The sequence below is a fragment of the Martes martes genome (assembly GCF_963455335.1).
Source record: "Martes martes genome assembly, chromosome: 4".
Taxonomy (NCBI): domain Eukaryota; kingdom Metazoa; phylum Chordata; class Mammalia; order Carnivora; family Mustelidae; genus Martes; species Martes martes.
The window spans coordinates 164,718,797-164,745,039 of record NC_137891.1 but is presented as its reverse complement, the minus strand read 5'-3'; the positions used below and the strand labels follow the sequence as shown (position 1 = coordinate 164,745,039).

General features: G+C 40.4%; 1 protein-coding gene across 3 annotated transcripts in view; it reads right to left on the bottom strand.

The window, feature by feature from the left end:
• The window catches only part of KIAA0319L (KIAA0319 like), an 87,905-nt gene that overhangs the window by 33,926 nt on the left and 27,736 nt on the right, over positions 1-26,243 (bottom strand). For all 3 annotated transcript variants that reach the window (XM_080800224.1, XM_080800223.1, XM_080800225.1), the window contains 3 exons: positions 22,727-23,256; positions 4,589-4,835; positions 2,147-2,248 (listed from right to left, as the gene is read on the bottom strand). In XM_080800224.1, the coding sequence (XP_080656350.1) occupies positions 2,147-2,248; positions 4,589-4,835; positions 22,727-23,256 (879 nt within the window). The remainder of the gene's footprint in view (positions 1-2,146; positions 2,249-4,588; positions 4,836-22,726; positions 23,257-26,243) is intronic.

Sequence of the window (26,243 nt, the reverse complement as noted above, 5' to 3'; positions counted from 1 at the left end):
GAAGAAACCTCAAAAGCATAACAGAGAATGGTCATCTCTTTCTTAGTTCATGAGTTCGAAAGTAAGTTAGCACATAGAATCGAATTCCAAGATAGCCTTCATCTGAAGACCAGATTTTATTTTATAACTTGGGATGCAAGATCTATCACTCTTCCTTCCTCCCCAAAATACTAGCTTTGTGTTGGACAGTCATCATGCCTGGGCAGCTCTCACACATATATTCTGTGGAAGTCAGGTCAGGTGAGAAGCAGGAAAGCAGCGGCAGCCATGGGACTGGTGCTAAGAGATGACCTTTCAACTAAAGTTGGAAATTTTTCTTCCACACAGAAAACAGACTCACACTAGTTTGGTAACTGACAATTCTACAATACTTTAGGCTGGCAATGCAATTTCAAGAAAGGGCAATATTCCTAGGACAGAAAAGTTTGGGGGATGAATTATGCCTCACAGCCAAAAATTTACCCAAGGATAGGAACAACTGATGACAGGTCTGGTAGACAGAATGCTGGTTTAAATGATTTAGGGCAGTGGTTTTCAAACCATGCCTCCGAACCCGAGAGCAATCCTGAGGGGTGCCTCAAGGGCTGCCGCAGGAGATGAGGGGGAGGATGAGTAGGCAGAGCTGGTCCTGTTCACTTATCCCCAGTCTGTGAAAGTTTGAAACCATTCATCTCATGTATCTGGTAAGGGCTGAACAACCCGTGGAGAGGACAGTTGAAAGGAATTTCTTTCTCAACCCATGTGTTTTAGACTTCATAAAAGTCTCCACTATATTTTAACTACAGTCCCTAAGCCCTCTTTAAATAGAACCCATGTCCTGATCTACAAGGTGACAGCAACTCACAGACATGTATATGCAAATAGGGGTTAGACAAGAAAATAAAGCAGAACCCAGTGCTTTTCACAAAACAGTGGAGGCAACTGCCGCTCAAGGCAGTTCTCACTGCCATCTTCAAAGGCCACCAAGTTCAGTCACCTGAACTTACCACCAGAGGGAGTCTGGATAAAGCTTCTCTGGAGGAAGACAGAATGAACCGATAAGGAAACCTCAATTTGAGGGCAGAAATATAGAATGAGGAGGGCATTTAGGTTCTGGAAAAGTACTTTTGCATAAATACACTAGTTGGTAATAGGCCTATTAGAAAGCAGGACTACTGTATAGGAAAAGTGTGTACCTAATCCTGAATCCTAAAGTATGGTATTCGATTTGACTAACCCTGTATTAAGAGTAGCATAAATCCAATGCAATCATTTTCCATCAAAGTATACTTCACATGGAAGCATGTGTGTTTCTAAGCCAAATTTTGGTACTATTAATATATATTTCAAAGGTGAAAGGGATGCTCATATTATAAAAGTTTTCTTAAATAATGAATGCAGCATCCCCTAATTTATGTATTTCATAGATCCCAATTTTATGTATCATATTGGGCCTGTCTTTTTTTTAAGATTTTATTAATTAATTACTTTATTTATTTATTTATTTATTTGAGAGAGAGAGAGAGCACAAGATCACAAGCGGAGGGAGGGAGAGGGACAAGTGGGGCTCAATCTCACCACCCTAAGATCATGATCTGGGCTGAAATCAAGAGTCAGACGCTTAACCAACCAAGTCACCCAGGAGCCCTGTCTTCCTTTTTTTTTTAAATGTCAAATCTCTAATAGCCATAGTCTTAAACAACTGCTCTGCAAGTTCTATCTCTGCTATTTACTAGTTGTTTGGACAAAATAAATAGGTTAACCTCAATCTCAGGTTCTTCCTCTTTTAAAGGGGTATAATCCAACCTCCACTTAATGAACATCACCTATATGCTAGGCACTGAGGTAGGTCCCTTATATACTGTTTCATTTTGCCCTTAAAGTAACCTTATGAAGTAGAAATTATTATCCTCATTTTACTGAGATAGAAATGGAAGCATAAAAATAATTTGCTTCAAATCATTCAGCTAATGTCTAGCTGAGCTGGGATTTGAACCCAGGCTTGACATCAAAGCTCATGATTTCAAACATTATATTATATTGCCTCTCACAACAGATAAACATCTGTGCCTGTTCTCACAGGACTGCTGCAATGAGTAAATGAGTTAAGGTATGTAAATATCATAAATTAAAACATTAACTAAATGTAACTAAGAGGATGTTTTACCTTCAAGTGGTTCTTGGAGAACATATGCATTTAACTGAACTTCATTCTTAGGCAGGGTAATCTGGACACTCTTTCCAGCAGATACCACCAGTTCCTTCATAACTGGAAACAAAGAAAAGAAATAAGAGATAAGAAATTAGAGCCAGACTACCTTATTACTCTCCATCCTTTTGGGGCAAAATTTCTTTTATAAACAATATTCAGCTACTGCCTTTATTTCCTCATTATTTACCTACTCTCTAATCCCCTGAATTCTTATTCTGCTCCATTTTCCCACTGAGAAAGATCTTTTGAGGTCATCCACAAACAGCTCCTTAGCAAATCCAGTAACTGTTTCTCAACCCGCACCCTTTACTTCAGTGGCATCTAATACTGCTGACTGCCTCGATATTGAAACACTCGGATTATCATGACACCATATTATTCTACTTTTATTCCTTTGTCTCTGAGTTTTTCTCCACTGTATTTTAACTATAGTCTATCCATAAGCCCTCTTTATATAGTAATTTCCATGGAGTTCAATAATCAGCGTTCAACAGTATTTCAAGGATCATCTTTATGCTGATAAACAACTTTCTAATAAAATACATCTATAAAATTCCAAAAAGAAAAGCCAAATGTTGATCACAAAGATGGCCTTAATTTTGTTCTATTCCAATTGCTACAACCACAGACTTAGGTTATTCCAAGAATCTTAACTGGTCTTCCCTCTGCCAGAACCCTCCACTCTAATCCATTCTGTCTTCCTAAAACACCATCATTAGTTTTTCTAAAATACTCCCCTGACCATGTTACTCTCCTACTTAAGAATCCCCATCCCATACCACATTCAAGGCCAACTGCCAACCTGGCATTAGAAAACCGTTACCATCTGATCACACTACCTCACACTTCCCACCCAATTCTGCCTCTAATTATATTCATTTTCCTTCCTGTGCTCCATGGAAGACATGGTCTACACTTGGAGACTTTACTAACGCTATTTCCTTCAACTGGGATGTATGCTTTCTTTATTCTCAATCAGTACTTTGTTTCTAGCTTAAAGCCAGTCTTCTCTCCAAGAAATCTTCTCAGACCATTTCAGTTCAAACTTACCTACTTTCTGAATGAAATGCCTCAGTATTTTTGGAATACCCACGTTAGCTAATAGCTATATACAGTATATTTTCAGTATAGTCTTCACACTATTTCAATAGCTATTTCATACATGTCTGGGTTCTCAACCTTGGCACTACTAACATTTTGGACTAGATAATTCTTTGTTGTGGGGGTGGGGGAAATTGTCCTGTGCAGTGCATGACAGCTGGCAGGATCCCAGGCCTCCACCCACTAGGTGTCAGTAGCATGCCCAAAATGTTTGCAGGTTGTTGAGAACCACTACTATGTAAATCTTATTTCTCTGACAATAATTGTTATTTGGTATGAGACCTAGGAACTAGAGAGCTTAAAACAAACAAATGGCTGGTCCAAGACTGAGGGGTAAGAAGGACCTCCTAGACAATCATGAAATTTGAGATGTATCTGTTTGCTTAGGAACACTGCACTGAAGAAGAAATGAAATCTTCCTTACGGAAACTTCAACATTTAGACACCCTAGGAGGCTGAATAAGAATTCTCTGAAGTGAATTTCAAAAAAACAAAAAAGAAAGAAAGAAAAGAAAAAAAAAAAAGAAAGAGAAACCACTATACTCAGAAAGAGTATAGTGGACAAAAATAGTGTTACTCAAACCCTTCACAATCACATCAAAAATTACAGGCATTATGCCTGAACACAAAAATTATTTTAGTCCCTTAGGATTGAAACCCCCCAAAATTTCATGTTATACTACCATGAAAGAAGAGCCTAGGAAATAAAAAATCAGCAAAAATTCATTTTTACTGGCTTTGCTTCACGCTGTTGCCTTTTTCAGGGGATAAAGATCAAGTTAGTTTCCTTGATTAACCACTTCCTCCTAATACCTTAGGACAGCACTCATGAAGCACAGACTTGTTGTTAAGGCAACACTCCTTATAAATCTCCTCCCTATGGATGGGTTGCCTTAAAAAGAAAGATGCTACCAAAATCAGAAAGACAAATATCTGATCTACAATCAGCCATTCAGAAGGCAAATAGGTACAAAGATCCAACTTTCTTCGCAGTGGTTTCTATTTGTTTGGTTCCTTGAATATTACTTCATCGAATCTTGTGCCTTTAAATTCCAGGCACAGTGGAATCTGGCTCTGGGAAAATGAGCCTCATTAATTCCCATAGGCTGGGGCCTGTTGAAAAAAGGATGGCGAGCCCCAAGTCCTATGATTACAGGAACAAAGACAGGATTATTTTTTCTCTAATCTACAGTACTCAAAAGTCATGCCTCTCTCCTTTCCTTGCACTAAAGAGAACACTGATCAAATGCTCTACTTTTCCATACTCTCTCCAAGGGCAGAAGCAAAGGGCCTCACCTGGGTATGGTGCTGAGGTGCTCTGGAAAGAGGCCTGGGGGTTAGGGGTAGCATAACTGTAGGAAGGAGCCACTGGCAGAGGGGTAGAAATCTGGATTTTCCCAAGGCTTTTTACTTGCTGAGTGCTAGGTGTAGTACCAGGATCCTCTGATGTCTCAGGTTGCACTGACACATTCTTTGACCAACCAGGAATCTCCGCAGCCAGGACGGGGGTTAAGGGACTGGAAATTATAACTGCCTTGTGGACCTAAAGAAACGCAAAAATTCATTTGAATAGGCAAAAGTTATACTGCCAGTTTTTTAGGTTATGTCTCATAAAATAATTGCATGCTAAATGTTTTTATGAAAAAATGCAAAAACCGTCAAAAATATTAAAGGAACAAATCTCACCACCCAAACTGGTGTTAAAATGTTGTTATAAAACTTCCCAGTCTTTTTCTCTATGCACAGAGGTTTGCTTAAAACAAAACAGTAATAATCATTCTACGTATACTTTTCTTTTCTCAACATTTATTTTCAATCTTTCTACAAATACTTATTAAGCACTTATTACGGCATGGGCCTTGTGGACCCAAAACATAAATGAAAGTAAGTGTGTTCAACATGTGCACAATCTAGTGAGAGAGAACAAAAATGTAAGAAATCAAAAGGACAAATACACCTATAAAAGTTAACAATGAACCGAAAAACTATAGTCTGAAGAGTACTTAGTTCCTCTCTTGGAGTGTGTGAAGAAGGATGGTTTAAATAAATAGATAAAGGCATTCTCTAGAGGAGAGTCCTAAGCTGAGTTTTAAAAGGTGAACCATTGTTTACTAGATGAAAGGCTGAGGGGAGAGATGGGTACAGGCACAGGAAATGAGATCAGTGTGGCTTGTGCTGGGAACTGAGAGTCCATAAGCAAAGTGAGAGGCAGGAAGTAATAGAGGATGAGCTGGATAGACAGTCAAGGTCCAGGAGAAAGAAGACATATGCTACTCTAAGGTGCCGGGTAATGGTGAGCAATTATTGGGTTGTATATGGGGAAGAGAAAAAGTCAGATTTCTATTTTAGGTGGATCATTCAGGTTGCTGCATCATGTAAGGGTCTGAAGAACTAAGACAACAGCAGGAACACCACTTTGGAGGGTACTGCGCTCATCCAACTGAGAAATGATGAGTGGCTAAACAAAGCTGGTGGTATGGATTTTTTTTAAATCAACGTAACTGAAGGGTAATTTACACCAAATAAACTGCACACATTTAAAATGTATAGGTCTATGCATTTTGACAAGGGTCTATACCCACATAACCACAATCAAGACAGAAACCATTTCGATCAGCCCCAGAAGTCAACTCATCCCCCCTACCTCCATCCTCAGGCTCATGCAACCACTGGTATATTTTCTGTCCCCACTAGTTACTTTGGGCTTTCTCGTATTTCATATAAAAATTAATCATATACATATTATTTTCGTTTCTGGCTGCTTTCACTCAATATAATGTTTTAAAGATGCATCCATGGTATTGTGTATAACAGTAGTTCATTCCTTTTTATTACCGAGTAGTATACTATTCTAGAGATATACCAAAATGTATTTATCCACTCATACACTGATTTTTGTTTTCAGTTCTCAGCTCTTATAAATAAATCTGCTATAAATGTTTGAAATCCAAAGTTTTTGTAAACATGTGTTTTAATTTATTTTGGGTAAATACTCAAAAGTATTTATTGCTGGTTACATGTAAGTGTATGTTGAACTTCATAAGGAACTGTGAGCTGTTATCTGAAGTGGCCCTACCATTTTGCATTTCCACCGGCAGTGCCCAGCTGCTCCACACTTCACTAATACTTGGTATTCTTGGTCTTTTTATTCTTTTGTCATTCTAATGATACCTCACGGTGATACCTGCAGGTGTTCTTGTTTAATCTGATGACTAGCCAAGAATTTTGCAATAGGTTGTACTCAGAATTGGGCCTGCTCTCTCTGTACTCTCTTTACTTCATAAGATTACTCCCTAATTTTTCAGCCTTCAACTCTGCACTCTGACTCCTCAAGTCAGTAAGACTTCAGATTTCTGCCACCTGTGCTACACATGGTTGACGAATTCACAGTGCTCACCTGGCATTAGGTTTTGTCTTTCAAAGACAGAACTCTGCCTCTCTGATCTCTGCCTCCTTTTTTATCATGCCTTCTGTAATCTTCCTATTTGGGTGTAGTTTAGAGGTTCAGCCAGGGATTTTAGTAGAGTTTCTAGCGAGGTTATTGGCTTCACCACATTCTATGGTTGTTTTTTTTTCTTTTTTTAAAAATTAACATATAATGTATTTTTTGCTTCAGGGTACAGGTCTGTGAATCATCAGTCTTACACAATTCACAGCGCTCACCATAGCACATACCCTCCCCAATGTCCATAAGCCAGCCACCCTCTATTCCTTCCCCCTCACCCCCTAGCAACCCTCAGTTTGTTTTGTGAGATTAAGAGTCTCTTATGGTTTGTCTCCCTCTCGATCACGTCTTGTTTCATTTTTTCCCTCCCTACCCCCCATGACTCCCCGCTCAGATAATTCTTCTATACTGAACTCTGTTCTTTGCCACCATAAGAAAATAAGACTGAGGTTTTCCACTGCCATTTTCCTCTGCTGTGGGAGTTAGTGAATGCCCTCAGGCAAAAATTTTAAAAAGCTGCAAACTCACAATTATTATCACTTCTAGTTGCTGTTTTTCAAGAGTAAGCTCTCCTGTAGCTTCTGTCTGCTTTTGGATCCTTTCCAGTTTCCTTAAATACATTTTTTTTTACATATTTTATAATTATTATCTGTGGGAAGATTCAGGAGACCACTTTACTCTGCCACCATTACTGGAAATTCCTCCAGTGGGATGGATTTTAAAATATTAAGGATCTAATATTTGTGAAGCTGAAATACATCTGGGGCTTGGGGAAAAGAATGCAAGATGACTCCCATGTTTCTAGCTTGAATTGAGGGACTAACTATAGTGGTGTCAAAAACTAAGATAGACTACAAAGGAGCAACTTTCAGAAAATAACAGGCAAGTTTTGTTTCAGACATACTGAACCTGAAGTACAGCTGAGAAATTCAAATAGAGACCCAGGGTTGGAATCAAGTTCCCAAAGATAGAAGCTGAAGCCATGGGAATAAACAAGCTTGCCCAAGATGAAACGGGGCTTAAAAACAAGAATTCCCAAGAATACTTTGGAATAACAATGTTCCTGTAATGAGGAAAAATATCTATTAATTAAAACTGACCCAGAAATAACAGAGGTAATGGAACTAGTAGACAAAGGTGTTAAAATAATTACTATGATTGTATTCCATACATTCAAAAAGCTATAGGAAAGATTGCATGACTGCTTATATTAAGGAGAGATACAGAAGATATATTTTTTAAAAGACCCAAATCAGAGGTACCTGGCTGGCTCAGTTAAATGTGCAACTCCTGGTTTTGGCTCAGGTCATGATCTTGAGGTCGTGAGTTCAAGCCCCATGTTGGGTATTGTGCTCAGTGAGGAGTCTATTTGAGATTCTTAACCCCTTCTTCTCCCTCCCTCACTGCTCTTTCTCCCCTCACACTCTCTCCCTAAAATAAGTAAATAATAAAATCTAAAAAAAGACTCAAATCAAGCTTCTAGAGATGAATATTATAATGTCTAAGATGAAAAATACACCATAGAAAAAAATTGTTTTTAACCACTGCTGTGATGAAAGTACATTTACCCTGGCTTATGTATAGACACACACATAAAAATACACTGTAAAGATTTAATGGCAGGGTAGACAATGCAGAAGAAAAGATCAGTAAACTTGAAGATGTATCAACAGAAATGATTCAAAATCAAACACACAGAGAAAAAAAGAATGAAAAGAAATTAACAAAGCAGTAGGCTTTATGACAGAATCCTCTTTCCTGCTTTTCCCATTTTTACCCACTTTCTTTAGCTCATAGTCCCCTTCCTTCATCTTCAAAGCAAGTAATGTTACATCTATCTGTCTTTCTTCACAGTTATATGTCCTCTTCCACTATTAAGGACCTTGTGTTTAAATTGGGCCCACCAGAAAATGCAGGATCATCTCCCTAGTTTAAAGTCAGCTGTTTAACAACCTTAATTCCAACTGCAACCCTAATTCCTTTTTGCTATGTAAGATAACATATTCACAGGTTCCTGAGAGTAGGACATTGACCTCCTTAGGGGGACCATTATTCTGCCTATCACCATGAATAAATCAACAAAAGGAGATAAAATGGAATAAAAAAATACTCAGTTAAATTCAAGGAAGAACATAAAAATAGGGATAAAATGAAAGAAGAATGCATGGGACAAACAGAAATAAATATTTCTGTTTGATAAAGTAGATCTGAATCCAATCACATCAGTAGTCACATTAAGTAGTCTATACACCCCAATTAATCAGCAGACATTGTCAGATTGGATAAAAAGCAACAACCGACTATATGCAGCTTACTAGAAATCCACTTTAAATACAAAAACACAAATAGGTTAAAGGTAAAAACATGGAAAAAGATACATTATACTAATACGAACCAAAAGAAAGCCTGATCAGCTATATTAACATCAGATGAAACAGATTTCAGAGGAAAGAATATTAATAGAGATAAAGAAGATAATTTTCTGATAAAAGGGTCAACTCACCAAGAGGACCTAACAATCCTAAACATTTACACAGCTAATAAAACTTTCAAAGTACATGAAGCAGAAACAGATCTAACAGGAGAAACAGATATATCCACAAATACAGTGTGAAATTCCATCCTCTCAACTGATAGAAACTAATAGAAAATAAGGATATAGAAGATCTAAACAAAAGTAACCGATCTGACCTAGTTGACATTATAGAACACTCACCCAACAACAATAGCAGGATACATATTCTTTTCAAATGCACAAGGAATATTTCCCAGGACAGACCATTTTCTGAGCCATAAAACTGATGTCGGTGCATTTAAAAGGATTCAAGGAAGGCACACCATAAGAGACACTGAACTCTAGGAAACAAACAGAGGGGTTGCTGGAGGAAAGGTGGATGGCAGGAAAGGGTAATTGGGTGATGGGCATTAAGGAGGGCACTTGATGTAATGAGCACTGGGTGTTATATGCAACAGATGAATCACTAAATTCTACCTCTGAAACTAATATAAAAAATGTTTTTAAAAAAAAAAGGATTCAAGTCATATAATGGTCACTGGCTACAATGCACTAAGTTATTGATCAATAATACCACAATATCTGGGACCCCCCCAAATATTTGGAAACAACATAACATACATCTAATTAATCCAAGGAAGTAGTCAAAAAGGAAATTTAGGAGTATTCTGAATTGAATGCAACTGTAAACACAAAATATCAAAATTTGTAGGATGCAGCTAAAGCAATACTTAGAAGGAAATTTATAGCACTAAAACTGTCTGTTAGAAAAGAAGTCTCAAATTAACGACTGAGACTTAAAGAAACTTAAAAAAAGAGCAAATGGAATCTAAATTATGAAGAAGAAATGAAATAATAAGATTAAAGCAGAAATCAATAACATAGAAACGCAACAGAGAAAATGAATGAAACAAAAGTTTCAGTAAGAAAGTCTAGCCAGTCTGACTGGGGGAGGGAGGTGGGGAGGGAAAAAGAACACAAATTACCAATATCATGAATTAAAGAGGTAACATTACTCAGGTTCTGCCGGTATTACAAGGGCAATAAGGGAATACAGTGAGCAACTTTATGCCAATACATTTGACTACTGGGATAAAATACACAAATTCTAAGACACAATCTGTCAAAGCTCACCCAAGCAGAGCTATTGTAGATAATCTAAATTGTTATGTATCTATTCTATAGCTTGAATTTATAGTTTAAAATATTCCTGCAGAGGTGCCTGGGTGACTCAGTTCGTTAAGCACTGAACTCTTGATTTAGGCTCAGGTCATGATCCCAGGGTCGTGAGACAGGGCTCTGTGACTGGCTCCATACTGGGCATGGAGCCTACCTAAGACTCTCTCTGCCTCTCCCTCGTGCTCTCTCTATATATAATAAAGTAAAATAAAAATTTCCTGCAAAGAACTCCATGTCCAGATAGCTTCACTGGGGAATTATACTGGGGAACTATACTGAATATTTAAGGAATAAAGAGTACCAATTCTACACAAACTTTTCTAGAAAATGAAAGAAGAATAAAAACTTCTCAGCTCATTTTAAAAGGGCAGCATTACTTTGATGTTAAAATAACAGGCTAATATCCCCCATGAACACAGATTCAAAATTCATAACAAAATCTTAGTAGAACAAATATAACAATATCCAGAAAGGATAAAATACCACGACTCAGTGGGGTTTATCTCAGGAATACAAGGTAATTTAACACTCAAAATCAATCACGTTGTTCACCATGTTAACATACTGAAAATAAAAATCTGTATGACCACGTCAGTAGATGTAAAAAATAAAAAAATTTTTAAAAGCATTTGACGAAACCCAGCATTTATTCCTGACACAAATTCACAACTAGGAATAGAAAAGTACACTTTCACCACTTTTATTCAACATTATAATAGACGTTCTAGCCAGTACAATAAGCAAGAAAAAGAAATAACACGCATCCACATTGGAAAAGAAAAAGTAAAATGGTCTTTATTCACAGACAACATGATTATAAATAGAGAAAACTTAATGGAAACTACAAAAAAGCTACTGCAACGAGTGAGTTTAGCAACGTTTCAGGATACAGGATCAATATACAAAAATTAACTATTTCTACATACTAGCAACAAATAGAAACTGAATTTTTTATTTTTATTTATTTATTTATTTTTAAGATTTATTTATTTATTTATTTATTTGACACAGAGAGAGAGATCACAGGTAGGCAGAGAGGCAGGCAGAGAGAGAGAGAGGAGGAAGCAGGCTCCCCGCCAAGCAGAGAGCCCAATGTGGGACTCAATCCCAGGACCCTGAGATCATGACCTGAGCCGAAGGCAGAGGCTTAACCCACTGAGCCACCCAGGTGTCCTGAAACTGAATTTTTAAAAACCACTTCTTTAAAAATTCAGTTTTTAAAATGCCAATTATAATAGCACCAAAAGTATGAAATACTGAGCGATATATGTGACAAAATACGTGCAAGATCTGTACCCTGGAAAGGACAACACACTGCTGAGAAAAATTAAGGATGATGTAAATAAAAGGAAAGATACACTGTATTCACGGATCAGTAGACTCACTATTATTATTAGGCTATCAATTCTCCCCAAATTGAGCTACAGCCCCAACATAATCCCAATCAAAATCCCAGAAGACTTTTTAAAAATAAAATGACAGGGCACCTGGGTGGCTCAGTAGGTTAAAGCCTCTGCCTTCGGCTCCAGTAATAATCCCAGGGTCCTGGAATTGAGCCCAGAATCAGGCTCCCTGCTGAGAGGGAGCTCCCTCCTCTCTCTCTCTGCCTGCTCCTCTGCCTACTTGGGATCTCTATCCAAAAAAAAAAAAAAAAAAATCTTAAAAATAAATAAATAAAATGACAAGATGATTCTAAAATTTATATGGATATATAAAGGACCTAGAATAGCCAAAAAATGTCTGATAACAGAGAACAAAAGTGTAAGATTACATCATCTGAATAAAAGACTTATTACAAAGCTATAATTATCTGGGGGCACCTGGGTGGCTCAGTGGGTTGAGCCTCTGCCTCCGGCTCAGGTCATGATCTCAGGGTCCTGGGATCGAGCCCTACATCGGGCTCTCTGCTCAGTAGGGAGCCTGCTTCCCCCCCTCTCTGCCTACTGCTCTGCCTACTTGTGATCTTTCTCTCTGTCAAATAAAAAAGAAAACCTTTATTAAAAAAAAAAAGAAAAGAAAAAACAAAGCTATAATTATTGGGACACCTAGGCGACTCAGTCAGTAAAGCGGCTGCCTTCAGTTCAGGTCATGATCCTGGGGTCCTGGGATCAAGCCCCATATTGGGCTCCCTGCTCAGGGGGGAGCCTATTTCTTCCTCTCCCTCTGCCTCTCCCCCTGCTTGTGTCTGCTCTCTTTCTCAAATAAATAAATAAAATCTTTACCAAAAACAAAAACAAAAAAAACAAAGCTATGATTATCAAGACAGTGTAGTGTTAGGGTGCCTGGCTGGCTCAGTTGGTAGAGTATATGACTCGATCTATGGGTCACAGAGTTTGCTTAAAAAAAAAAAAAGAAAAGAAGTGTAGTGTTGTTATAGATAATATATGAATATAAACAAAATGATGGAACCAAAAGAGTCCAGAAATAGATTCATACACATATGGGTAACTGATTTTCAATAAAGGTGAAAAGCAATTCAGTGGAGAAAGGATTGAAAAAATATGGTGCTAGCACAACTGGATATTCATATGGCAAAAAACAAAACCAAACCCTTCCATCCACAGCTCCCACCATGTACAAAAACATTCTGGACCTAAATTTAAAAACTTAAAAACTATAAAACTTTTAGAAGAAAAGTTAGGAGAAGAATCTTTCTAAAATACAAAACCAAAAGCATGATCTATAATGAAAAAAATGGATAAACTGTCTAGACACCATCAAAATTAATATCAGCTCGTCAAAAGACACTGCCAAGAGAATGAAAAGACAAGCCACAGATTGACAGAATATTTACAAATAAAATAGTTGATAAATGACTTATATGCAGAATATATACGTAAGAGGATAATCCGCTTTTTTAAAATGGGGAAAAATATAAACAGACACTTTACCAAAAAATATATGAAAGACAAGTAAGCACATGAAAAGATGTTCCACATCATTAGTCATGAAGAAAATGCAAAGAAAAACCACAATGAGCTACTATTACACATCTATTACAATGGCCCAAACTAGACTCACCATACAAAGTTTTGGTGAGAATGTGGAACACCTAGAACTTTTGTATGTTACTAATGGGAATGTAAAATGGTACAATTGTTTGGAAAAAACAGTTTGGTGGTTTCTTATAATATTAAATATATACCTACAATATGGCCCAGCCATTCTACTCCCAGGTATCCAAGAGAAATTAAAGCACATCCCCATACAAAGACTTTCATACAAACATTCCTAACAGCTTTATATGTAGCCAAAAATCTAGAAACATTCCAAACATCCATCAACAGGTGTATAGATAAGTGATACATCCATACAGTGGAATACTATTCAGCAATTAAAGGGAATCAACTACCTATATGTAGTATGTGACACATAGTATAACATGGATGAACATGAAAACATTAAGTGAAAGAAGCCAGACTCAAAAGACTATGTATTGGGGTGCCTGGGTGGCTCAGTGGGTTAAAGCCTCTGCTTCTGGCTCAGGTCATGATCCCAGGGTCCTGGGATTGAGCCCCTCATCAGGCGGATGCAGGGCTCTCTGCTCAGCAGGGAGCCTGCTTCCTCCTCTCTCTCTCTGCCTGCCTCTCTGCCTACTTGTGATCTCTGTCTGCCAAATAAATAAATAAAAATCTTAAAAAAAAAAAAAGACTATGTATTACATGGTTCCACTTATATGAAAAGTCCACAAGGCAAATTTATAGAGAGAGCAGATTAGTGGATGCCTGGGGCTGGGAGTGGGAGTAGGGATGGCATAAGGGAAGTTTTTGGGGAGACAGAAATTTAACAAACTGGATTGTGGTGATAATACAAAACTCTATACTTACTAAAATCACTGAACTGTATGCTTAAAAAGAGTAGGGGGGGGTTAAAGCTTTTTTTTTTTTTTTAAGATTTTATTTATTTGACAGTGAGAGAGGGAACACAAGCAGGGGGAGTAGGAGAGGGAGAAGCAGACTTCCCACTGAGCAGGGAGCCCGATGCAGGGCTCGATCCCAGGACCCTGAGAATATGACCTGAGCCGAAGGCAGACGGTTAAAGACTGAGCCACCTAGGTGCCCCCGAAAGAGTGAGTTTTATGGTATAGAAATCATACCTCAATAGAGTTGTTAAAAAGAAGAGTATGTAATGTATGATTCCATTTATTTAGAAATTCTAGAAAATCTATAATAAGCTAAAGCAGATTAGTGGTTGCCTAGGGATAAGGGAGGGAGTAGGAAGGACAGATTACAAAGGGACAGGAGGAAACTTTGGGGGTGATGGATATGCTCATTAGCTTTTCTTGTGGTGATGGTTTTATGGGTACATATACGTTAAAACACATCAAACTGTACACTTTAAACAGGTACATATAGTTTATGATATGTCAATTACACTTCAATAAAGCTGTTTTTTTAGAGTGTGGTCTCCATAGAAGAGCAAGCATTCAGTGTGGCTGGAGTGGAAAGCAGAGGGAGTAACAAAAGAACCATTCATACAACCAAAAAAATGTTTTTAATGGCTGCACAATCTCTACTTTCCCCTTATTAGACAAACTGCTTCCATTTTTTAATTAAATAAATAGCACCTCATCATTGTGTTTGAAGCTCTTTCTTTATTTAGAATCGGTGCTTTAGAATAGATTCCCAGAAATAGAAGAAGAGTATAAATATTCTTAAGCAAGGCAGGCAGATTTTTATTTTTAAAGAAAGAACTTGTTTATTATTTATTATTATCAATTTTTAAAGAAGCAGGAAGACGAGATATGAAGCAAATGATTTTACTTCAGAAACTACAAAATAATAATGAAAATTTGTAGAGGATGATAAAGGGCTGACACCTGGGTGAAATTTCCTTGGGCCATTTTTTCTGACACTTGACAGAAATCATAAAAACCAACCTAATTCCAAAATCACCGTAAGTCATATAATCATGCCCCAGGTGTCCACACCTGTTTCATCTTCAAAGAAGCTTTATTCAGAATGATGCAAGGCTTCTATACACACTCTTTCTGCATCTCGCCATTCCTCCCTCCCTCCTTTTCCTGCTTCTTCCTTCTCCCTTCCTCCCAGACCCACTTGGGGCTGCCCTCTCCTAATCAAGCAAGCCAACCCAGTGATTAACACCATAATTCAAGATGACCCGAAAAACCTCCAACACGAGCTACTGTTCTATCAGAAGCCTGCAGGGCCCACGCAAGACATTCACATCGGTCAGGGTCACACCATCACAGTCCAGCTACGGGGCCCTCCTTGGTAATACACATGCTACCCAAGTGACTACTTAATACTAAAGATTGGCTCACAAAAATTGGCCTTTTGACACATTTTGATTTGAGACACAACTGTATTAAAATAAAACAAAAACTATCATTGTCATTAACAAAAATCCTACTACAGTAAAGCCAGTATCTTCCTGCAACAGCAAAGCCAGTGGCATTTAAAGACACATCCCAACCAGTTCTCAGCAACTGAAGCTGAGGCTGGCGAACAGGGCAGGGTTTATCTTTGCAGGAGTTAGCTACAAAGTCATGTCTCTTCATAGTCTCCTTGGAGAAACTAAGACTGCCATGAAGTGAGGAAAGGGGAGGAATAACAGGAGTGTGAGCTAAGAAGTAGCTGGTTTTGAGACTGTCTTCCCATGGTTCAAGCTGTGCCAGCTGGCTCTGTTAGCCAATCCACACCAAAACCTGCATCAACTCTGGCTTCCTAAGTTAACAAAGTAGCCAACAAACACATTTTCAAATTCATTTCACATAGTAAAAACCAGATAAGCAGATAAAAGAATCAGAATACTTAGGAGATTAGAGCAGAAAGTGAGCAGTTATGGGGGAGAAAGTAAGGAAAAGGTATAATGGTTCAGGCACTAGTAACTGTGAGAAAGGAACAATACAATTGCAGGGATTTCTGCACGCCCACACACAACAAGGACGCAGCTTGCCCAGTTTTTCTCTCGATGCAACAAGCCAGTCATGTAAGGTTAGAATGGGGGAATGGAGTGTTGGTGTAGCGGGGGCACTTAGTGTATACATGTGCACAGATGATACTGGAAGGCTGTTGGTCACCGAGGGGTAGGAAAGCCACACAAATTATCCAGGCCAGAGGGCTGGAAGGAGGCCTGGGGCCGAACAATTTTTGGTGAAAGTTGTTAGCCCATCTGCTGCTCAGATAACTGAGAATGAGGATCTGGGGAGAACTAGGCCCGGAGGAATTCCAAATATGTCACGAAATAATAGAAGAATAAATGAACCCTCGGCAAAAATTTCACAAGCCTAAAAGATTACAGTACAGATTTTTTAAAAAACAAAAACAAAGTGATCAAGCAAAAAACTCTGAAAACCAAATCAAAAACTTGGATGATGGGAAAGAGAAACTGGGTTTCTGTCCCAGGTTATGCAAGGCTCTTCTCTGTCACTGCCTACACCCTACACCTCTATCTGGTGGTAAGATGTAAGCTCCAGTTTTAGGTAGAGTCAGCACAAGAATTTTCCTCAGTAAAAAAGGCAGCAGAGAGGTGCCCAGAGGCTCAATCAACTCCTTTATCCTCTCAGTCCTCTGTCCCACAGAAAGGCACTGGCTTACAGGGGTGGGAATGCTGTGGTTGTCTGCAAACAGGGAGATGGTGGTGGCAGAGAAAGGAGCACCTCAGTCATCCTAAAGCCAAACCTTACATGTGGGGACACCTAGCTGCACCTTCATGTCCTGAGCTCAGGGAAGAGTCCTCCTCCTTTCAGAAAGCTGGGCTGGCAGTCTTAATTGCCAGTGGCTGGACTGCAACAAGGCTTCATGCTCCTCCTGCCAATAGGATACGGTACTGAAACCAAGCAGTACAAGCCTCTCCTTCTTTCAGCTGATAAAGGGGGATAAATTGGTGACATTCCTTTCACTTTTGGAATAAAGGTCTGGAATATCTGCTCTTAGATACAATATATGTATGTTTCCAAAGGAATGAAGAATGTTACTGAGGACCCAATGCCTTTGCAGGATTGCAGGCATCTCAGGCAAGACAAGAGCAATTCAGGATACAATTTCTTACCACTTTGGACGCAGAGTAGCTTGACCTACCTTAGGGCAAACAGTACAAACTAGAAACTAGTACTGCTAGCTAGCCATCCCTAATTAGAAAAAGAAGATCTGCAATGTATACACTTCTTCCCCTTTCCCTAGTGCTTTAATAAGCAGAAGTTTGAACTACAAGTCCTCTCCTAAAAGAAATCCTACCAGTTCATCATTCTGAATGCACGAGGCGGTGCTAGGACCCTGACAGAGCTATCCGTGGCCTTCAGGATAAGAAGCAAGCTCCCAAGAGTGGCATATAAGGTCAAATGTAATCTGTCTGGAACTGAAGACTTCACTTTGCCCTATTTTTAAGAGTGCTTGCAGTTCTCAGAAAGTGATGCCAATCTACATAATGCCTCTGTGCAACACTGCACAAAGGCCTCCTCCCAGTCTTGGGGTTCATAATTCAAGTTCAGTGTTCCTCCCCCCATGTCCGCCCACTCTCTGTGTTAGACATAAAACTCCAGATCCCGTTCACTAGCAGCAATTTATTGCCACTGTCCACTGCAGGTGAACAAGAAGAAAGAGAACTCCCCAGGCAACACAACCCCAGGATCCTCCTTCCAGTGTACACCTGAAGTCACTAAGGCCCAAATTCACCATCTTCCAGCACACTGTCAGGACTACATAAACCATATTTCTCATTTTGCTGGTCTGTTTCTCATTCTACTGATCATGATTATCTGGAAAGTGTGCTGGAGCTGGCTCACCTGAGCTGGCTGTGCCTGTGTCTCCCAACTCTCTATTCAGTGATTCATGTTGGCAGTTCCAAACTGGTCACTGGTGGTTTTATTTACATCATGGAAATTGGCAAAGTCTACAACTCAGGGCTTCTGTTTTTGTTTTTGTTTGGGGAAATTTTGTTTGGGGAAACAATTGGGGAATACCCAATTGTTAAACATTTACTACACCACAATGTTTTCCCTGAATGATTTACACTTCCTCTCCTGTGAGACCTAACTTCCTTTTCTTTTCACCCAAAATTCCATTGAATCACCTAGAATTTCTTTTCCATGATCAAAAATCACCTAGATGCGCAGTCATTTCATGTTTTGTTCCCTAGACCTCCTGCAGGACAGGCTACAGAATTTGCAAGATACAGTACAAAATGAAAATGTGGGGTTCCTTGTTCAAAAAGTAGTATTAAGGGAGCACCTGGGTGGCTCAGTCAGTTAAACGTCTGCCTTCGGCTCATGTCATGATCCCAGGGTCCTGGAATGGAGCCTCCCATTGGGCTCCCTGCTGAGCAGGGTGTCCGCTTCTCCCTCTGCCTCTGCCTACTGCTCTGCCTGCTTGTACTATTTCTTTCTCTGTCAAAAAAATAAATAAATAAAAGCTTTAAAAAAGAAAGTATTAAGAATTTCAAGACAATGGGGTGCCTGGGTGGCTCAGTCAGTTAAACACCTGCCTTTGGTTCAGGTCACGATCCTGGGGTCCTGGGATTGAGCCCCACATCGAGCTTCCTGCTCAGTGGAGAGCCTGCTTCTCCCTATGCCCCTTACCTGGCTCATGCTCACTCTCTAATAAAAATAAATTTTAAAAATCTTAAAAAAATTTTTCAAGACAATAACAGCACAGCATTAAACTGAGAACAAGGCCCAAGTGTCCGGACTTGGACAACTGTAAAGTTCCCTATAGTGGTCCCTGACCACCTATCTTTAACTTGAGTGTGCCCTTCCCTGAGGATACTATTTCCCATGTAACTCTGCAGTATGAGGGCTCCTTATTCTCCCATACTTCAGGATTGAAGGCAGGTTCGTATTTTATTTGCTCCCCTCCCCAGTGCCTCTGCATATCATTCCTCTTCTAGCTTTCCCATAAAACCTCTCCCCTCTGTCATCTTACTGCATTTCAACTTTCATCACAGCTGTCCTCTCCCAACTACCTTACTCCTCCTCCTACTTTGCTGAGGGCTTTGATATTGGGCTCTCAAAACTTCTCTTTACCCAAGCCCCAGCCTAAAGAGTAATAGGGTCAAGAGGACAGACTTCGGATAGAATCAGACTGCCTGGGTTCAAGTCCTGGTACTACCATATACTAGCTATTGTTGCCTTGGCCATGCTCCTTAACCTCTCTTTTCCTAAGTTTCCTCGTTTCTAAAATAGAGATGACTAACAGTACATCACTGGATTTCTTGTATAGATCAATAGTTAGAATATGTCAAGGATTCAGAATGGTACCTGCCACATAGTGAGTGCTCACTCAGTAAACATCAGCTATTGCTATCATCACCATCAAGTCTAAAGTCTACCTCTATGTCTACATTGATAACTCATGTAATACATATTTTGAGCTTCCTGAGTTGTTTGAACTCCTTGTCTCCAATCAGTTCCTACTCTGTTCTGCCTCAGCAACCCCCTTCCTTAGCTACACCTAGATCCTATAATCACCAGAACTTCTTTACTTCCAAAATCTTAATATCCCACCTTGATGACTACTTCCGGTCTTCCAGAACACACATGCCCCCTATATCTGCCTCCCATGATGGAAAACTCTGAATGCCAAACTCCTCTATCATATCTCCGTCAGCCCCTCCTACATCTGCCTCTTCTTACAGTCTTCTCCTTAATCCACTCTCTTGACAATAACCTTAATTTCCACACCCGAATTTCTTCCTGCACAAGACCGGCAAAGTTCCAATCTTGGGTAAATCAAACTATCAGCCTTCTCTTGATAGGGTTGCTGAGAGCTACTGTGGAGACTCACATGACTGCAGAGATAGGTACCACTGTGATAAATTCATAATCTCCCTCATCAGTGCTACCACCAATCTATTTCCTTACTTGCTTGGCCGTCTTCTTCCCTTCACAATGGCTGTTTCTCCCCAAACCTCTAATTGTCCTGCCCACTACCTACCTGTGCCCACTCCACCTATCTCTGTTTCTATTCTTAGGAAATGATCTACCCTACTTCAGAAGAACACGCGTTTGACTAGAACGACAACTTCCTCCTACTAAACCTATAATCCCACCTTAGCCACACCTATATTCACCAATTTCTTCCTTCTTATCATGATGAAGATGTCTCTTCTCCCGCTTAAGGCTAATCTGGGTCCTCTGTGCACTGGATTCTAACCCGCTTACCCTGGAAGGCAGTGGTTCTTGATGTGTGCTTCTCAGACTAGCAGCACCAGCACTCTGCAGGAACTTGCTGCAAATGCAAATTCTCAGGCCTCTCTCTAGACGAACTCTGGAATTGGGGCCCAACAATCTGTTTGTAACAAGGCTTCCAGGTGATTCTGATGGATGCTAAAGTTTGAGAACCACTGCTCTAAGGAATTATTTGTTGTTTACCCCTTTTCCTGTATCTTCAACCTCTTTCTTTAAGGCAATGGTTCCCTTGCTTGAAGAGCCTCCTATCCGATTCCTCCCCATACATACTTGCCCCTCTCCAATCTACTCACCACACAGCAACATATTTGATCAAGTTATCCCCTACTTAAAATTCTTTGGGGCACCTGGGTGGCTCAGTGGGTTAAGACTCTGCCTTCGGCTCAGGTCCTGATCTCAGGGCCTGAGATTGAGCCCCGCATCGGGCTCTCTGCTCAGCAGAGAGCCTGCTTCCCCTGCCCCCCACCTGCCTGCCTCTCTGCCTACTTGTGATCTCTGTCAAATAAATAAATAAAATTTTTTTAAAGATTTTATTTATTTATTTGACAGAGAGAGATCACAAGTAGGCAGGGAGGCAGGCAGGGAGGCAGGCAGAGAGAGAGGAGGAAGCAGGCTTCCTGCTGAGCAGAGAGCCCGATGCGGGGCTCAATCCCAGGACCCTGAGATCATGACCTGAGCCGAAAGCAGAGGCTTAACCCACTGAGCCACCCAGGTGCCCCAAGAGTATCCTTATCTTGATGAGCATTGAATAATATATGGAACTCCTGAATCACTATATTGTACACCTAAAACTAAACTAATACTGTATTGTTATTACGCTGGGCTTAAAATTTTAAAAAAGAAGATTATAATCTAGTATAAGTAATAAACACTTAAAAAGAAAAAAGAAAGAAATTAAACGTTTCTGTGAAGTCTTCCCTGCACATCCGTACCACCTGCCTGATCAAGTGAATCACTTCCTCCTTTCTGTTCCTACTAAATTGTGTACGTAACTCTACTAATGCGATTAATTACACACTATTGTAAATACCTATCTTTGTGTCTGAGTCTCCACTAGACTGTCAACTCCCTGAGGGTATGGACCACATCTCGTTCACCTTTGTATCTCTAGTGCTTAGAAAGGGACCTCATGATGACAACAGACATCTAAATGTTGATGGGCACGTTAAACCTAAGATTGTATCTCTAATATCGCACTGAAAGGTTTTTCCCTAATATTAAATCTGGGTTCCAATTCTAGGTTTGTAATTCATTAGCTGCATGATCAAACTGTTTAACCTCTTTGGACCTCGGTTTCCTCACTAGGGAAATGGGGCTAATAATACCAACCTAGAAATACTGCTATGGAAATTAAACAAAATGACACTGTACAACAATTAGCACACATAGTGCCTGGCATGTAGTCGCCTCCCCACTCTGGCTTCAACTTGATAGAGACAACTAGGACAAAACAAATACAAAAATAAGTCACAGCAATCAAGGCAGGCTGAGCACAGAGTGACTCACTCCTTTTAATCATTTGCTTAGGAAGATCAACAATGAAAAAACATAATAAGCAGAATAAACTCTACTGGTGGTAGCCCCCTTGGCATATAAAGCTGGGTAAGAACTCCCCCACAGACCTCTTGGCTCATGGCCACATCTGCTCCCTAGCCCAGCAGGCCAGGTCTTAGTCTGTGGCGCCAGGAATGGCTACCTCAACTGGAACAGACGCTACCCCATGAGGAATGTGTGTGCATGTGGGAGATGGGGAAGAGGGAGGAGAGGCTGAATGCAACCACATCTATCAAGTGTTCTGCAATCTGGCAGAAAATACTAGAGAATCGTTGGTGAAGACAGTCCCCACACAACTGCACCTACCTGTAGCCAAGAACCACCTTAGTCTAGATAATGAACAGATTTCTGCTTTTACCAAGACAATGGTCAGACCTGCATGCAGTGAGCATCTCCGAGGTCCAATTATGCTTGTACATCTGGGCAGCACCCGCAAATACAACGCCAGGCAGCTTCATACAGATACTCCTCGGTACAGAGTGCTGCCCACAAGCTCCAGCTTCACTGCTCACGTGTGCCAAATGTACGAGCAGATTTAACAGATGTACAAGCAGATTTAACAGTTTCTCTGGTCCTTCTTCATAATGTGCTTACCTCTGCAGAACCGCTGGTGTTTGGACGACCTACTTCCTTAGAGTCATTCATTTCAGAATGCTGTGTCACTGCGTGTGTAGTTACTTCTTCACTGGGACCATCTCTCTTCCAAAGCTTCCTGGGTAAGCTATGATGGCCACCGGAAGATACAGTGGGTCTGAGTGGAACTCTGGATGCACTCTGTCTCCTCCAAGATGTCCTGCTCCAACCTAGCCCCAGAATATGTGGTACATCATCTTCAGGGGGAAAGCCCAAATCATCTGCAGTTTGGAATTTTTTAAAAAACACCAGCATGGAATTGGAAGAGTCGGTCCTGAAAGTGCGGCAGCTCTGGGGCCTGCTGCAGTCTGCCTGAATGCACATCCCTTCTAACCACCAAAAGGCATGGCAGGCAGGGTCCTGGCAGCAGGCAGCCCAACACAATTGCAGAGAGGAGGTTCCTTCAAGAAGCTGGAGGTGATTTTCTCCCCCAGATCTCAGGCCAACTCCAAATTCTGTCTTCGCCTGCTGGCACCTGCTCTCACTGGCATCTAAAAACAAGGAATGAAAACATTTTAAGATGTAATAAAAACAGACGACTGCTCTGTAAAGAGCCCTGAACACCAACATTTAAGGCTATTTTGAAGACTGGTTTTTAAGAGAGTGGGAAAGCTGTCTAGCAAGTGGAACAGAAGAAGCAAAATAGAGTGTTTTTTGGCTCAAGATACTTTAGCTTATAGAAGTACTGTTCCACATTCATCACTGGTTCCCCTTCTCAATGAGTCTGTTCCACACAGACCTTTCTTATAGAACTCCAGTTCATGAAACAGAATAAAACAAAACAGCTATTCTGGTAGAAGTGTATGGAGGGGTGGGGGAGTCCCACCACTTAACCTTCCACTCACATCCTGCCACTTCTCAGGGACAGTGTGACCACTATGGGACCAGAAGAACAGGTAGCGAAACTGGATGGAATAACTACCCCCTCCCCGCGAACCAGCAGCAACACAAACTGAGTACTCTTAACCTCTTACAGGTTATAAGTTCATCCATTTTCTAACCACCCGTTTGCCAGAGAAAGGCAGTTTTGCACATCACGGTATCAGCCAGAGCAGTAGTCAGATTACCAAGAAGTTTAATCATGAGCCGGATTCTGCTAGAATGAACTTCCTACTGACAAGTCATGTCATGGTAAGAAATAAAGGAATAGAAGTACAACAGTGACCTACTGTAGTTAATCTAAATAACTTGGTCCAAAATTCTAGCTAATGTTGCTTCTGCATCAACTCTAGGCTACTGAATTACTTCAGGTGTGGCATTAATTTTCCTGAAGTATTACCTCACTTCTGCTTTCTCAGATGCAGAAAAGTCAAAGCACGTTCTAAACGAAAACTGTTATACAGAGTTCATTTTAAGGTCTTAGTTATATAGGTATCTGCGCCCAAATATGGTCAAGGTTATATGGAGCCAGAACCAGGGTGAGGCAAGATAGGTGCCTCAGGCACAAAATTTAAGGAGGTGTGCATTCTCAGACTCATGTAAGCACGGAGCTGGCTTACCCGATCTTGAGAGTGAGTGCCTCCTCAAATTTTGTGCCCTAGGTGTCTCCTTCGTCACCCCTGCCCTGGCCCTGGGGTTAGAATGTAAAAGATATTTTAAAATTACATACAGAAAATATGCAGTAGAATCAAAACACCGAAGATATGGACAATCCTGTCTGCATGTACATAGAACGGAAAGGGGGCTCTGACTAACCAAAGCAACAATGTGATAATCAGCCAAAGCCAACCTGACTCCCAGGAAATACTTACAAAATGTCCAGAAAACTAAATGTGGACACCAGTCAAATGAGAGAGGAAAGGAAAAAAAAGGCAGGCTTCTGGATTACTGAGCAGGCTCTGTGGAAGCCAATCTGCCATTGTTCATTAAAAGAAAAGAGAGAGACTGGCACAGACCTAACATCAGACAAGGCAATTTAGAAAACTAGAAAAAATAGAACTTCCTTAAGAAAAATGAGGAAATAGCAACTAAGAAAAAAAAAAATGAAGCTACCAAGAGCTACAGAAATACCCCTCATATCCTCATCCACCTTCCCACACAGTAGCCAATGGTACGAATCTTGGGAACAGCTATCTGAGTATACAGACTGTGTTGAAATCAATAAATGGTTACCTCAGTAACTACTGTCAGTCACCTTTATACCAATTTTCCATCATTCTTCTCAGAATAATTCTCTCACATTTAACATAGTGAGGAGGTCCACACAGATGAAAATAACCTGCACTTTTCTGTAAGCCACTATTTCATTTAATTTTTAAAATGTACCATGATGCCCACTTTTGCCCCTGCGGAACAAATTGCCATAGGACTTGCCCTCACATCATGAACAACTAGAAAACTAGACTCTATGAAACAACTGTTTCTAGACAATGAGCAACAGGTGGTCCAGGACTGTGATCCCAAAGAGGAAGAAAACAAACAGGTAAGCCCTACGACCGCCCTGGCTTTCTGTATGGAAGTGTGCTACAGACAGTAGCACAGGGAAAGAGAGCCTAAGCAGACTAGGGCAGACTTGCTGAGTTGAGGAAACAGAGTTTCAGGTGACTGTGATAGCTGGAATTTTGGAACGAACAACCAGAAAGGAGGAAACAACACAGAGAAAAAGCTCCCAATATCTGAATAATGGTCCCTTTCAATCTCGGACTGAATTCTAATTTACCCCAATGATGGGTTGAGACGACATGAGGGAAATTAGAAAATATTTTTTTTTTTTTAAAGATTTTATTTATTTATTTGTCAGAGAGAGTGAGCACAGGCAGACAGAGAGGCAGGCAGAGGCAGAGGGAGAAGCAGGCTCCCTGCTGAGCAAGGAGCCCGATGTGGGACTCGATCCCAGGACCCTGGGATCATGACCCGAGCCGAAGGCAGCTGCTTAACCAACTGAGCCACCCAGGTGTCCCTAGAAAATATTTTTAACTGAATGAAAATGAAAACATAACGTATAAAAATTCATGAGATGCAGTTAAAGCAGTGTTTAGAGGGACAGTTATAGTTGTAAACGCTTATTTTAGAAAATAAGAAAAGTCTAAAATTGATGATCTACATAGATACACAGGGAGAAGGCCATGTGATGACAGGGGCAGAGACTGCTATAAGCCAAGGAATGCTAACGATTGATAGTGACCACCAGACGCTAAGAAAGTCAAGGAAGGGATCTACCTAGAGTCTCAGAAGGTACCACCCTTTATTTTGGACTTCTAGACTCCGAAACCATTGGCTTATCAGGATTTTCTGCCCTTACCTAAGAGAACAGTTAAGAAGACAGAGGGCTCCAAGACTACCAAGAGTAACACATCCAGGGGCGCCTGGGTGGCTCAGTGGGTTAAGGCCTCTGCCTTCGGCTCAGGTCATGATCCCAGGGTCCTGGGATCGAGCCCCGCATTGGGCTCTCTGCTCAGCAGGGAGCCTGCTTCCCTTCCTCTCTCTCTGGCTGCCTTTCTGCCTACCTGTGATCTCTGTCTGTCAAATAAATAAACAA